This window comes from Meles meles, chromosome 5, assembly GCF_922984935.1.
Source record: "Meles meles chromosome 5, mMelMel3.1 paternal haplotype, whole genome shotgun sequence".
In the NCBI taxonomy this organism is placed as follows: domain Eukaryota; kingdom Metazoa; phylum Chordata; class Mammalia; order Carnivora; family Mustelidae; genus Meles; species Meles meles.
The window spans coordinates 125382500-125398296 of NC_060070.1; the positions used below are offsets into that span (position 1 = coordinate 125382500).

The 15797-nt window shown below is 47.8% G+C and overlaps 1 protein-coding gene across 5 annotated transcripts; it reads left to right on the forward strand.

Annotated features, from left to right (window-relative positions):
* Positions 1-1127: 1127 nt before the first annotated feature.
* Positions 1128-14312, forward strand: MDC1 (mediator of DNA damage checkpoint 1). Of its 5 annotated transcripts, XM_046004400.1 has the most exons (16): positions 1128-1333; positions 3140-3278; positions 4171-4551; positions 4637-4706; positions 5015-6032; positions 6300-6471; positions 7186-7251; positions 7417-7509; positions 8041-8805; positions 8917-8960; positions 9407-11533; positions 11615-11734; positions 11862-12044; positions 12144-12269; positions 12383-12493; positions 14057-14312. In XM_046004400.1, the coding sequence occupies exons 2-16, from the start codon at positions 3143-3145 to the stop codon at positions 14222-14224; spliced, it is 5580 nt and encodes a 1859-aa protein (XP_045860356.1). In that variant the 5' UTR covers positions 1128-1333; positions 3140-3142; the 3' UTR covers positions 14225-14312. The 5 variants fall into 5 exon arrangements, with proteins under 5 accessions (XP_045860356.1, XP_045860353.1, XP_045860355.1 ...); XM_046004397.1 differs by having other exon boundaries at positions 5015-6471; XM_046004399.1 differs by having other exon boundaries at positions 1129-1333; positions 5015-6471; positions 7420-7509.
* The last annotated feature ends 1485 nt before the right edge of the window (positions 14313-15797 follow it).

Consider the following 15797-nt stretch of genomic DNA (forward strand, 5'->3'; position numbering starts at 1 on the left):
ATGGGCTCAAGTCAGAGTGGCGTGCTTCTTAGGGGTTAATTCCTTTGATAGATACTAAGTGTCCACCAATCCAGAAGCTAAGGATACAAAATGAGTAAAAATTGGTTCACCGTCTTCAGGATTTTGCAATTGTTGGAAAACAATGGAGTGTGGTAAGCGCTCTAATAGGACGTGTATCAAGGTTATTGTTAACACATTTCTCCTTACCTAAACAAAAAATAAACCTCAACTTGTGTAAGACCTTCGCTACTCACTTAAAAAGTGAGTATTTTACGTTTCAGGGCATGATCACAATGAAAGCAATTACTTTGTGGGGCGGGGGGAGTTCAGAATTTAGAATTACAGGACTTGTTTCAGTTGTTTCTCCCTTACATTGGCTGTAGGAACCCGGCAGGTCCTGTAACTTCGCAGACTTCAATTCCCTCTGTAAAATCTACTTCTCCCTATTTGAATGCTGTGGTCGGAAGAAAGTGAGATAATGAATGCAAAAGGACTTCCTAAAGTACATACATAATCCAATTGTTACTATTCTCTTCTCGTCTTAGTATAATGAAATATGATTTTTATCAACCTTCCTCCACCTTTTGAAAGACCTCAACCTTTAAGATAGTTAACAACAGTTCTCCCTCTTCGCCTACGGATCCTTAGGAAAATGACCTCCAAATGTCCATCACGGATGTAGTCTCCGGGAGGAAAGGACAGGACTTCCACTAGAAAAGAAAAGAAAAAGAAAAAGCCAAATCAAAAGGAACTGAAGTTCCACTGCGATGGAGAGGCATCAAACGCCACGCCCACGAGCAGTTCTCCAAACTGCAGCCTCCGGACACGACTGCAACCCGCGCCTCATTTTCGTTCTCATGAGTCAGCGGACTCCATGTCTGGGAGGACCGAGGAAGGGTTCTACGGCTGTAGAAGACGCATCCGGCGACGGCACCAGTAAGCCCCTCTATCCGCCAGCGGCGCCCAGACTCTGTGGTCGCGGTTTGGAAATCTGCGCGGGAAGTGGGCAGCGGAGGGTGAAGCAGCGGTGGGTTGTGCCTTGGCGCTGCCCAATCGAAGTGCGCCATTCCGTGCGCGCACGGCAGCCTCTGATTACCGCCTCCCTCAATCAATTTCAAGCGCGCAGGAAAAGCCGCCCCTTTGAGCTGTTAAGGGGGCGGGGCCGAGGCTCTGGGTGGGCCTCCGGGTTGCGAGCTTCGTCAATCGTCGCGCAACGGGGCTGTGACAGGCAGCAGCAGGAGCCAATCAGCGTATCGGCGCCCTCTCGGACCGCGCTCCAGCGCCACCCGGTCGCGGCCGTTACTGGTGGCGCGCGCGCGGGGACTCAAAGTAGGTGAGTTCTGGGGGACCTCGACCACGGCTCCTCGGAAGCCATCTTGGTTCTCTCGGAGGGCGGGAGGGGCGTGCCTTTGGTGCGACTGGGCGGAGGATACTTGGAAGTTTGTTTCTCGGGATTATAATTCTCATCCTTCCCTGACGGCCCTCCCCGAGTTTAGGTATGAAGACGGGGAGACACGGGGCCTGGAGGTAGCCCCCTGGGGTGGAGATCAAAGATGGTGGCCCACTGGATTGGCGCCAAGGGCCCTAGGCTTCCGCTGAGTTCTCCGTTCTTTAGGCCAGAGTTAGCACTATCCCCATGGACGCGGCCTAATTTCCCTGTCAACAGTTAACTTCTGCGGTGGCATCTTTCGGAGTGATTTCCACCCATACTGTGTTGACTTTTCATCACCTTTCATTTGTCCTTTCATCAGGAGGGCAGGGTTAATTTGACGTTTGGTTTGTGAAGAATGTATCCCGAGCTCTTTGAACAGTACCAGGTGCACAGTAGGTACTGTCGAATGAATATGATGGGGCCTAGGGGAAAAGACACAGTTCTGCTGGTCCGGTTCTCCAGAGGGTCTGTGAAGGCAGAAATAGAATTGATGGTTACAATATAGTGAGAAGGATTAGGGGAAGTACAAGTTCAATGACCAATGGGGACCATGTGGGTACACGAAGAACACTAGAAGGCAAGGAAGATTCCAGGAAAGTGACCTTTGAACTGAATCATAAACTATGGGTAAGAGTTGGACCAGAAAACTAGGAATGAAGGGCCAAGGAACTGGCTAAGGCATGCAGGTGTGGGGAACAACAGGAACAGGGTATTAAGAAATTGGAAAGAAGGTCCATGTGGCTGAAACATAGGCTTTGGTAAGGGGAGCAGGACCTGAGGTTCAGATCATGGAGGGTCTTGCTAAGGAGTTGAGATTTTATTTTATCCCGTGGGCATGGAAAGCCACCAGATATTAAACAGAGACAGTATCTTGGTGATCTTGGGCAAGTTCCTTAACCCACCTATGTTTCAGTTGCTTAACCTGATAAATGGAATATAATAATAGTTTACAGGGTTCTTGTGAGGATTAAGGGAGTCTGTCATTGTAAAGTAACTAGAGCAGTGCTTCACACGTAGCAAACCTCTATGTATGTCAGCTGTTAGGATTCTTTGCAACTTAGTTTGATCACACTGTGATGTTCCGGTAAAATATAAAAAGCCTGGGTTTTGCAGAAGCACATTTATTCCTGTCCTTTCCACCTACCTGCTGTGTTATCCTGAGCAAGTCATTTAATATTTTTAGCTTTGGTTTCCCAAATGCATGCCTCGTATGTCTATTATGCCTGACACATAACACAGTGCCCAACACACAGCTGATGCTTGGCAAAGTTTAGCTCCCTTTAAAATGTTTTTTCGAACTGTGGGTTCCAACCCAGTAGTGGATAGTGAAATCAATTTAGCGGGTTGCAGATCAGCATTTAAACAATAGTGGATGGGGGAAAAAGAGAATGAAAACTGTCAGTGTATTGTATACCATAAGGCTAAGCATTGTTTCTCAAAATGATTGTCTCTATACGTAAGCACATGCATTTGTACAGTTTGTGTACTTGGGACCTTCTAATATTTATTCCCTCTCCCATAATATTTATGTTTATTATGGTCACAAATATTTTTTAAATGTTTCAGAAAGGTAATAACGGGATGATTGTCAGAAGGAGAAATGTCAGCCATCACAACTCTCCAGATTTACCCCAGTTATCATCCTCCTCTTTAAGGCTGTGTGTGTGGACCTGTGATAGAGATGATGATAATGTGTTTCCTTCCCAGGTCATGGAGGACACCCAGGCTATTAACTGGGAGGTTGAAGAAGAGGAGGAGACAGAGAGACCCAATGAATCCTTAGGGTGTAGCTTGGAGCCCGTAGGGCGATTGCATATCTTCAGTAGTGCCCATGGACCAGAAAAAGGTCAGAGGTTATTGGATGCTAAAGTACTGGTATAGGCCTCTTATTTTTGTGGGGAGGTAGTTGGAGGGTTGTAAGAAGCTTATACGTGTTTCAAGGAGATCTGAAAAAATGTTTCACTGGGAATGCAGAGGAGGGGGCTGATTGAGTTGTTTGTTTCAGGCAAGTACCCTGGGCTCAGTGGGCTCAGTTTTACTTTGGTAGGAGAAGATAAAGAGATTCATATGAAAATCCAGCATGGTCTGGAAATGGATGGTGGTGATAATTGCACAACAATGTGAATGTACTTAATGCCACTGAACTGTACACTTAAAAATGGTTAAATAGTAAATTTTACATATATTTTACCACAACAGAAAAAAAAATCCAATATGGATGGATGGGGTATTGACAATGAATAACACATTGCTTATATTCTTCAATACTTAGGTGTTCTGCGGTCTTGTCTGTGTGTGTGTGTGTGTGTGTGTGTGTGTGTGTGGAAGTAAAGCGACAAGTTTATTAAGTGAAGATATAAGAAAAAGCTCTCAAGAGTGAGGGGGTCCTGGAGCGCCTGGGTGGCTCAGTGGGTTAAGCCTCTGCCTTCGGCTCAGGTCATGATCTCAGGGTCCTAGGATGGAGCCCTGTATCGGGCTCTCCACTCAGTGGGGATCCTGCTTCCCCCTCTCTCTCTGTCTGCCTCTCTGCGTTCTTGTGATCTCTCTGTGTCTCTGTCAAATGAATAAATAAAATCTTTTAAAAAAAAAAAGTGAGGGAGTCCTGACAGGGTTGACTGTCTTTTGTTTTTCTTATGTGTGTGGGGATCTTGAGTTAGTAGTAGAGTACTTAACAGGAATATTTTCCTGATAGCAGGCCAAGACTCAAGCTTTAACTTATCTTCCTCTTTAATTCTTAGATTTCCCCCTGTATCTTGGGAAGAATATGGTGGGCCGGATGCCTGATTGCTCTGTGACCCTGCCCTTTTCATCCATCTCCAAACAACATGCAGTGATTGAAATCTTGGCCTGGGACAAAGCACCTGTCCTCCAAGATTGTGGCAGCCTCAATGGTACTCAAGTCCTAAGGCCTCCTAAGGTCCTAAGCCCAGGGGTGAGTCACCGGCTGAGGGACCAGGAGTTGATTCTCTTTGCTGACTTGCCCTGCCAGTACCATCGCCTGAATGTCCCCCTGCCCTTTGTTTCCCGGGGCCCTCTAACTGTAGAAGAGACGCCCAGGGTACAGGGAGGAACTCAACCCCAGAGGCTCCTGTTGGCTGAGGACTCAGAGGAAGAAGTAGGTATGTCTGTGTATTGGGAGGGTGGGTGAGAAGATGGAGATGGTGAGTATAGAACAGTCAACTTACTCCTTTCTACTCTTGACAGATTCTCCTTCTGAAAAGTGTGTGATGAAAGGACCAAGAACCTCCCCTTTGGCAGCAGTAGTTCCAGAGAGGTGAGTGCCAAAGGGCCAGATACTTGAGTCTTCAAAAGGAGGAGGAACCAGGGACTGTAGGATCCATCTGCAAGAGATGGCTTATCATGGAAGTGGGGAATCACACATACTCTTTCGTTCAGCTGAACTTTGATTGAGCACCTCTGATTGTGCCAAGTAGAGAACTAATTGCTGGAGAGAGGGAAAAAACACACACAAAAAAACAAAAAACAACTACTGCCTTGTGTCTGCCCTTATGGAACTCATAGCTGAGCAGGGATGTTGGGAAACAGATGCTATAGACTCTTTCCTTTCTGTTCCCTTTGCAGTGATGAAGAGGGGCCTTCTCCTGCCCCAGATGGCCCTGGGCCACCATTTGCCTTCAACTTGGACAGTGACACAGATGAGGAAGAAAGTCAGCATCTAGCAGCAGGAGAGGCCTCCTTAGCTGCCAGAAGAGGCTCCACTGCAGAGACAGAACAGCCTACAGCTGTGGCAACTGAAATCCAGCTTGAAAAGGATCAGTGTTCAGTGAAGGAGAGGAACAATGGCACAGAAGTTGAGAGGGATGCAAGGAATGCGGTGGTCCCACTTGGGGCCACTCTGGCAAGAAACCAAACTGCTGAGGAGGACAGTGACACAGATATGGATGAGGGCAGGCCTGCTCAGGTCCACTGGGAAAGGGCCCAGCCTTCTGGATTCACAGACAGTGATACTGATGTGGAAGAAGGGATCCCTGCAACCCCAGTTGTAGTTCCTACGAAGAAGAGGCAAATCCTCCACGAAATTAGTACAAAGAGTCCTCAGGCACCTGCTTTGGTACATCTGCAGGAGAGCCCAGCCGGTAGTGATACAGATGTGGAAGAAAGTGAGTTCCAACTGGCAGTCCCTCCGGAGAGAAACCAAGCCTCCGTGGTAGCTGACAGCAATACAGATGATGAGGAAGAAGTCTTAGCAGCACTCACTTTGGCACGTCTGAAAGAGAGCCAGGCCAATACATGGAACAGAGGTACTGATGTGGAAGAGAGCAGGGCCCAACCTGTGGCTCTTCTGGAGCAAAACCAAACCTCTGCTGGGAGAGACAGTGACACAGACTCGGAGGAGGAGGGGCTCCCAATCAAAAAGAAAGGCACTGTTCTCAAATGTCATATAGACATGGCATATTCAGAAAAAAGGCAGTCTCCTCTCCGAGACTGTGATCTAGGGGTGGACAAAGATAAGAGCTCACTTGGGGTCCATCTGCAGAGAAGCCAAGCCTCTGCCACAGTGGACATCAACACACAAGTGGAGGAGAAAGCCCTATCAGGACCAGCCGTTACACTTGTGGAGAAGCATCAAGTGCCTATGGTATGGACAAATCAAACAAATGTGGAAGTGGAAGGGGGCCAAGCAGAGCTGCCTGTGATGCATCTAGAGGAAGCCCAGCCTCCTCCCCCTGGGGACTGTGAGACAGATGCAGAAGAGGGCACATCCTTAGCAGCCTCAGTGCTGGCAGATACAGGAAAGTGCCAGCTTCCAGCAAAAGGGGATGCTGGGATAGAATGGGCTGCAGCTATTCTTGAGCAGGAGAGAGCGCTTGAGGCAAGGGCCCAGGGTGAATCCCTTGTGTCACAGGTGGAGCAGGATCTTCTCCCTGTCTCGAGGGAGAACCTTACAGATCTTGTGGTGGACACAAGCACTTCAGGGGAACCCATCCAGCCACAGAGAGAGGGAGCCCAGACCCCCACAGAAAGGGAGAGAGAATTACATGTGGACAGGACCAAGGATTCTGGGGACAACCATGGTGGTAAGTGCTGGACTTCCTCCGTTGACTTCTAAAAGAGAGAATGCAAAAATAACGATAATAAATAAATAAATAAAAGAATGCTTATAGGGTTTCCTAGTCTATTTGAGCTGCTGTAACAGAATGCCATAGGCTGGCTGATTTATAAACAACAGAAACTTTTTCTCATAGTTGTGAAGGCTGGGAAGTCTAAGATCGGAGTGCCAGTATAGTCATGTTCTGCTGAAGACTGCTTCCTCTTCATAGGCAGCTGTCTTCTTACTGTGTCGTCACATGGCAGAAGGGGTACAAAGGGAATTCTGGGGTCTCTTTTACAAAGGTATTAGTCCCATTCATGTGGGTTCTACCCTCATGACCTAATCATCTCCCAAAGAACTTACCTCCTAATAAAATCACATTGGAAATTGGGTTTCAACATATGAATTTGGGTGGGGATACAAACATTTGGTCCATTACAGAGGGCTTGGGGCTAGGGAAAAAATGGTAAAGAATAAGGAAGTGTCAGATAAGACTTTTTTTTTTTAAGGTTTTATTTATTTGTCAGAGAGAGAGCAGCAGGCAGAGGGAGAAGCAGGCTGCCCACTGAGCAAGGAGCCCAACAGGGGGCTTCATCCCAGGACCCTGGGATTATGACCTGAGCTGAAGGCAGATACTTAACTGAGTCACCCAGGTATCCCCAGATGGGACTTTCTATTATCTAATATTTTCCCCTCTCAGATTCTGAAGACCTGGACCTACAGGCTACCCAGTGCTTTGTGGAGAGAGAGAATCAGAGCCCAGAAGGTGAGGACATCCATGTCATATGGATGTTGGCACAAGTGGGAGCTGGGAGCCCAGACTGGTGGTCCTTGAAGGTTGTGAATACCGGTGTGGGTGGGCCAGGAGGCCAGGAATGGGAGCCCAGAGTTCTCTGGAGGAGCTATGCTTGAGCCAGCTTTTCTTGTCCAGCAGGCCAGAGCATGGAGGATGAAGCTACCCAGGCCTTCCTGGTTACTCTACCCCAAGAGCCTGGCCCTTCCTGTTGCAGTTTCCAGGCCCCAGGTATAAGAAACTCTAGCCTTCATGCTCCTAACTTGGCATCATTGCTTTTCCCTCATGTTTCTTTCATAATCTTTGACTCTTCTGCTAATGTTTCTCCATCTCCATCATTTTTAAAGAGGCTGCTATGAGAACTTCTATGCGCATGTGGGGTCTTAACTTAGACAAATATTAAATGTAATGATTGTCTTCTTTATTCCAAGCCTTCCTTTAATAATCCACTTAGGTTTATTATTCATGAATTTTTTCTTTTAAAGATTTTATTTATTTATTTGAGGGAGAGAGAGGGAGCACACCCACATGAATGGGGGAGAGGGGCAGAGGAAGAGGGAGAAGCAAGCTCCTCGCTGAGCAGGGAGCCTGATGTGGGGCTCAATTTCAGGACCCTGAGTTCATGACCTGAGCTGGAGGCAGATGCTTAACTGACTGAGCCACCCAGTCACCCCTGTTATTCATTAATTTCTCTTAATCTTTTCTCAACCTATTAAATTTTCAATCTGCATTTCTCTCTCTCTTTTGACTCTTTACCTCCAGGTGCCCTGGATGAACCATGGGAAGTCTTGGCAACACAGCCATTCTGTCTGAGAGAGTCTGAGGCCTCTGAGCCCCAGCCCATTGCTGCCCATCTTGATGCCCATGGATCTTGCCCCTCTACACCTAGGACAGCACCACAAGCCCAACATCCAGAGATCCCAGTTCATGAAGAGGCACTGGGGATTCAAGGCAGAGGGATGCAGACTGTGGAGAAAGACATGGGTACACCAAGGGAAGCAGCAGAAGGGGTGGCCCCTGAGAGAGGACTGTTGAACAGGGAAACCAAGAACCTGCCAGCAGGAGAGAGAGAAGATGTTATAGGAGAAGAAGAATTAACCAGAGGGAAACAGATAATAGCTAGAGATAATCAGGGACAAGAGTCTGACCAAAAGGTAAAAAGTACAAGTATTGAAAGGAATATGGAGAGTTTAAACATAGAAATTGAGATACCCAGCGGAGTACAAGAGGAAGAGATAGGAAAGCAGACTCTTGCAAGAGAAGTATTTGAGAGAGAAGCAGAGAAACTAGTACTAGAAAGAGAAGATGAGCCAGGTGGGTTAGGCATTGAGGTACCAGAAGTAAAACTGGAGAGCGGCCCACAGAGAGCGGAAACAGAGAAAGGGAGCCAGGACCAGAAAGGGCAGGCCTCCCATCTAACACCAGAGCCTACAGCAGGGACGGGAAACCATCAAGGACTCACTTCAACCAGAGCTTCTGGGAACCAGGCAGGTGGAGCCCCGATGAGCCCCAGGAGGCAGCAGAGAGGTAAGTGAAGGCAGAGGAAAACCCAAGATGGTACACAGCCCTTGTGTTAATCAACCCCTAAGTGTCTTGACTCTTAGACCTCAGCTCCACTTGCTTTTACTTTCTCTCTAGGCCACTTGACTTGCAAGATGCCACCCGCTGAGAAGGCCTCTGTGGTGAGAGCTGCTTTTTCTACCTCTTTGCTGCCCCTTCCCTTGACCTTGCTTTAGTCTACTCCATCTTCCCAATTTTCTTCAGTTGTCACCACTCCTTAGTTGGCTTCTGTGCCTTTCCTTTCAGCCTGTCATTTTCCATATCTGTTTCCCACGTTCTTTCTCCCTCTCTCTGACTCAGAACGTCCATATTTTCATGTCTTTTCCCTTTTTCCAACCATCCTCTTATCATCATCCATCTGTGGAGAACACCACTGGCATGAGGAGAGGTCTGTGAGAATGAGGACTGCTCCCTCCCTAGGAAGTTCCTAGTCTCATGGAAGGGAGGTCATAGATAAGTGAAATGCCAGGAACACACTCTAACCATAAACAAGTATTAAGAACATATCCAAGTACTGTCTCTCTTCTCTCTGCCTCTTCCTCCCTCACTTGCTTCTATTTCTCCTCAGGGTGATCAGGAATCTGCAGATGCTTGTCTGCCTCCTGCAGTGCCTGAAGCCTCAACCCTCCACCACAACTCCCTCCTCTCTCAGAGTCAAAAACATCCTGTGCCCCAGCCCTTCCTTTCTCCCTCTCCATCTTCTTTAGAGCCCATTCCCAGAACCAGACAAAATGGGAATCAGGAAGTTCCGAAGACTGCCTTGTCCTCGGACATGGAGACTCTTCACCCAAAATCCAAAGTCAGGCTCCGAGGGTCCTCCAAGAAGACACTCTCTGCAGTTTCTTCTTTAGTCCTTGAACTTCACTCTACCGTCCCCACAGACCAGCCCCTCAGTCCTGAGCTTACATCTCGGGTCACTCGGGGCAGGACACGTAGGTCCTCTGTCATGACCCCTGAACCAGTTGTCCCCACAGCCCCTGAGCTCCAGACTTCCACCTCCAAAGACCAGCCTGTCATCCCTGAGTCAACATTGCAGGTCACTCGGGGTAGAACACATAGGTTTTCTGTCAAGACCCCTGAACTGGTTGTTCCTATAGTCCCTGCAGTCCCTTCCACCTCCAAGGAGCAGCCTGCCGCTGCTGAGCTCATATCTCAGAGCAGGACCCGTAAATCTGTCAGGACCCCTGAGCCATTTGTCCCCACAGCCACTCAGGGCAGGGCAAATAGGTCTTCTGTCAAGACTCCCAAAACAGTTATCCCCACAGCCCCTGAGCTCCAGCCTTCTACTTCCAAAGACCAGCCTGTCACCCTTGAGCGCACATCTAGGGTCACTTGGGGCCGGACACGTAGGTCCTCTATCAAGACTCCTGAACCAACTGTCCCCACAGTCCCTGAACTCCAGTCTTCCACCTCCAAAGACCAGTCTATCATCACTGAGCCTGTATCTGGGGCCACTCACAGCAGGACACATAGGTCTTCTGGTAAGACCCCTGAGCCACATGTCCTAACAGCTCCTGAAGTCCAGCCTTCCATTGCCACAGACCAGCTTGTCACCCCTGAGCCCACATCTAGGGTCACTTGTGGCAGGACACGTAGGTCCTCTGTCAAGACTCCTGAGCCAACTGTCCCCACAGCTCCTGAAGTCCAGCCTTCCATCCCCAAAGACCAGCCTGTCATCACTGAGCCCACATCTCAGGGCAGGAAACCCAGGTCTTCTATCAAGACCCCTGAGCCAATTGTCCCCACAGCCCCTGGGCTCCAGCCTACCACCCCCGGAGGCCAGCCTGTCATCCCCAAACGTACATCTCGGGGCAGGAAACCTAGGTCTTCTAGCAAGACCCCTAAATCAATTGTCTCCACAGTGCCTGAGCTCCAGGCTTCCACCCCCACAGACCAGCCTGTCACCCCCAAACTCATATCTCCGGCCACTCGGGGCAGGACACAAAGGTCCTCTATCAAGACCTCTGAGCCAGTTGCCCCCACAGCTCCTGAACTCCAGCCTGCCTTCTCCACAGATCAGCCTGTCACTCCTGAGCCCACATCTCGGGCCACTCGGGGCAAGACACATAGGTCCTTTGTCAAGATCCCCCAACCAACTGAGCTCACAGCCCCTGACCTTGAATCTCTAACCCCCACAGATCAACTGGTCACCCCTAAGGCTCAGGGTGGTCAGGGTAAGACACTCAGGTCTTCTGGAATAAGTGCTGGGCCAGTTCTTACCACCTCTGAATTCCAGTCTCCTGTCCCCACAGACCAGCCTCTTCCCCCTGAGCCCATCTCTCAAGCCAATTGCAGCAGGAAGCTAAGGGCCACTAGGAAACATGGGTCCCTCACAGTTCCCATTGTCTGTGAGCCCTGTTCTGCACTCCCTGAACCTAAATCTCTGTCCTCAAGGAACCAGAGACAAGGAGCAGTGAGAGTAGTTGAATCCCTCAGGACCATACCCAAGCCTGCCTTTGCCCAGCTTCCTGAGGCCCCCACTCATGCTACCCAGATTCAAAAGGTAGAGGGAGCAGGCAGATCTGAGTTCACCCCAGAGCCCCTGCCTAAGGCCTCTCAGAACCGCAAGAGGCCTTTGGCTACTGTAGATTCACCCCCACTTCAAAAACGGCTCCAAAGAGGGGAAGTCACCCAGAAGACAGTGTTCTTCAAGGAAGAGGAAGAAGATCCAATGGAGAGGCCAAGGAAGGAGGAGGTGAGGAGAGGGCTGGGCCCGTTAAGCTAGGAAAGGGCTTAGAGACTCAGAAACTCCCAGCAAGTTCTTTCTCAATCTCAGGATGTAGTGGCTCCAGGACCAGGCAAGAGAAAGAGAGACCAAGCAGAGGAGGAGCCCAAGGGACTCCCAAGCCGCAGCCTTCGACGCACCAAACCTAACCAAGAGTCCACAGCCCCCAAAGTAGGAGAAAAAGGGCATGGGGCTTGGTGGGAGACAGACAAGGGAGAATGGGAGGAGACCTAGGGTTTGGAGACAGGCACAGATGGTACGGGTTGCTGTGACCAGCTCAGGTTAACCCCCTCCACAGGTACTCTTCACAGGAGTAGTGGATGCTCGTGGAGAGCGGGCAGTGCTGGCCCTGGGGGGGAGTCTGGCCAGCTCAGTGGCAGAGGCTTCCCATCTAGTGACTGATCGAGTCCGACGCACAGTCAAGTTCCTCTGTGCCCTGGGGCGGGGGATCCCCATCCTCTCCTTGGACTGGCTGCACCAGGTGAGTCTAAGAGAGGACATACCATCAGAGATAACTGATGGCACAAGAGCTGGGTGGTGGGCTGGGCTGAGCTTGTGTGCTCACTGCTACTGTCCTTAGTCCCGCAGAGCTGGTTGCTTCTTGCCCCCGGATGAATATGTGGTGACTGATCCTGAGCAGGAGAAGAACTTTGGCTTCAGCCTTCGAGATGCTCTGAGCCGGGCTCGGGAGCGAAGGTTGCTGGAGGTGAGAGGCTGTCTCCTGCCCTGTGCTTCAGCCTTCCCTCCAGAAGCTCCTCAGCTATTCATGGCCTCTCAGGGCATATACATTTATGGCCTCCACCATTTTCTTCCTCTTAGGGCTATGAGATCCACGTGACCCCAGGAGTCCAGCCCCCACCACCTCAGATGGGAGAGATCATCAGCTGCTGTGGAGGCACTGTACTACCCAGCATGCCCCGGTCCTATAAGGTATGAGTGCTATGTTCTGGATCTGGTGAGGTGGCAGTTAAGGAGGTGGCTGGGGGGCGCCTGGGTGGCTCAGTGGGTTGGGCCTCTGCCTTCGGCTCGGGTCCTGGGATCAAGCCCTGCATTGGGCTCTCTGTTTGGCAGGGGGCCTGCTTCCCTGCTACATCTGCCTGCCTCTCTGCCTACTTGTGATCTCTGTCAAATAAATAAAATCTTTTAAAAAAATAAAAAATAAAGCAAGTAAAGAGGTGGCTGGAATGGGAAAAGGTTGGAGAACCAAACAGGTATGGATGGGAACACAAGAAGTGAGAGGGTGAGGGGAAGCTCTGTAGTATGTAAAGGGATAGGAATGAAGAAGTCTGCTGATTCCAAGTGGATTTATTTTTATATTTTAAAATTTTTCAAATATACGCAAAGGGAGAGAAAACCTCTATTATCAGTGAATCTCCATATATCAGTCACTCAGATTTAACAAGATAGTTTAGACTTTGCTACATTTTCTCCATTTATCATTTTTTTCTTTGCTAAATTATTATTTTTAAGATTTTATTTATTTATTTGACAGAGATCACAAGTAGGCAGAGAGGCAGGCGGGGGGTGGGGGGGGAAGCAGACTCCCCGCTGAGCAGAGAGCCCGATGCAGGGCTTGATCCCAGGACCCTGAGATCATGACCTGAGCCGAAGGCAGAGGCTTTAACCCATTGAGCCACCCAGGTGCCCCTGCTAAATTATTTTAAAGGAAACTGAAAACTTCATATTATTTCCCTCTCTATACTTAAAGTATATTTCTCTGAGATACTATGCACTTTCTTTTTTCTTTACATAATCACAATGCCATTATTGATCCATAACAAAATTAACAATAGTTTCTTGGTCATTTTCTTTTTTTTTTTTTTTTAAAGATTTTATTTATTTATTTGACAGACAGAGATCACAAGTAGGCAGAGAGGCAGACAGAGAGAGAGAGAGAGGAGGAGGAGGCAGGCTCCCTGCTGAAGCAGAGAGCCCGATGCGGGACTCCATCCCTAGACCCTGGGATCATGACCTGAGCCGAAAGCGGAGGCTTTAACCCACTGAGCCACCCAGGCGCCCCTCTTGGTCATTTTCTTATATTCCATTAGCCAGATCTCACCAGTTGGCCAAAAATATCTTTTTAAAATTCAAGTCAGGATTCAAAAAAGACTCATGTATTGCCACAGTTGCATATCTCTTGATTCTCTTTTACTCTAGAAAACATCTCCCCCAACCCACCTAGCCTTTTTTTTTATTCCATTGACTTCCTACAGAAACCAGGTCAGTTGTTCTTTAGAATGTCCGAGTCTGGGTTTTTCCATTTGCTCCTTTGTTGTGTAATTTACCTTGTTCTTTTACATTTCCTGTAAACTATAGTTAAATTTAAAAGCTTAAATAAACTCAGGTTTAGCTTTTCTGGCAAGAGTACTTCTAGCAAGTATGCTTCATATCAGAGGTCTATTTCAGTGATGCTGAAACTGATTAGTAGATTCTGAACCTATTTCTAGGATTCTTTTTCACCCCTGACTTTGTCTTTTCTCTGTCTTTCCCCAGCCTCAGAGAGTTGTGATTACATGCTCCCAGGACTTCCCTCGATGCTCTATTCCATTTCGGGTTGGGCTGCCCATCCTCTCTCCTGAGTTCCTGCTGACAGGAGTGCTGAAGCAGGAAGCCAAGCCAGAGGCCTTCATCCTCTCCACTTTGGAAATGTCATCCTCCTGAAAACGTCACCACAGTACTCTTTTCCCTCCTAGACCAGTAAATAAAGTGTTAGAAAAGATTTGGAAGAAAGAACCTAGGGTTTTAAAAAGGTTTTGGATATACTGACCTGATTTGTCTTGGAACATGGGTTGGGCTGAAAAGGTTTACGGGTAAACGAAAAGATAGGGAGATTTGGAGCCACAGATTTCTTAAATAACCACTTAAGAGTTGGGTAATCCCATACTCATCTCTTAAGCGGCTACCCTTAGCAGGACTGATGTACTTAGTGCTATGAGGAACACACAGTGTCCTGCCTCTTGTTTGGAAACAAACCATTTCTCTTTCTCTTTTACTGGGATTCTTACTCATCTTCTGAAAGATAGTGGAAAGAATTTTAGTGTCAAGAACTTAAAGGGATGCTTGGAGTGGGTAATTTAAGGTTGGAATTATGGAATGCTCTAAAATATTTTCCTTTCTTCTCACTCCATCTTGTTAGAAGCGTTCTTTAGCTTTGACTTTGAGCAAATCACTACATTTTTCTGGCCTGCTTTCCCAGTATTTATAAAATTAGAGCTTAGGTTTAACCTCTGATAAATAAATATTCACTCTGTGCCTTATGGTGTATTGCAGTTTTTTTTAACATACCTGAAATTTAAATTTTACTTACTTTATTTTTAAAGTAAGCTCTGTACCCAAAATGGGGCTCCAACTCACAACCCTGAAATCAAGAGTCTCACGCTCCACCAACTGAGCCAGCCAGGTGCCCCTTAAATTTAAATTTTAAAAGTTGGTTGATTACAATGATGGGGAGAAATTGGAACCTTTATTATACATTGCTGCTAGGAATATAAATGGTTCAGCTGCTGTGGTAAGTAGTGTGACAGTTTCCCAAAAAATTAGACATGGAATCCCCAAATGACCCAGTAACTCCATTAGTAGGTATATATGCAAAAGAATTAAAACTTGTGTTCAAACAAATTCTTGTACACAATGTTCATATCAGCACTTAACAAGAGCCAAAAGGAAAAAACAAAAACAAAAAAACAAGAGCCAAAAGGTGAAAAAAAATGTTCATCAGCAGTTGAATAAATACATGTGGCATATCCACACGATGGACTATTATTCATCCATAAAAGGGGGTGAAGTACTGATTCATACTACAGTGTTTTGAGGATGAACCTCAAAGCATTATGCTAAGTGAAAGGAGCCAGACAAAAAGTCACCTTGGATGATTCCACTTATATGAAATACCTGGAATAGGTAAATGCATAGAGACAATAGAGTGGTGGTTGCCAGGAGCTGGGAGAAGGGGAAAATGTGTACAGGGTTTTACTTTGGAACTTGATAGAGATGGTGATTATACAGATTATGAAGGTATTAAATGTCACTAGATTTTTCTCTTTAAAATAGTTAATTTGGGTGCCTGGGTGGCTCAGTAATTAAGCATCTGCCTTCGGCTCAGGGCATGATTCCAGGGTCTTGGGATGAAACCTGCATCTGGCTCCCTGCCCAGCAGGAGGTCTGCTTCTCCTGCTCCCATTTCCCCTGTTTGTGTCCCCAATCTCACTGTCCCTCTCTGTCAATAAAATCTTTT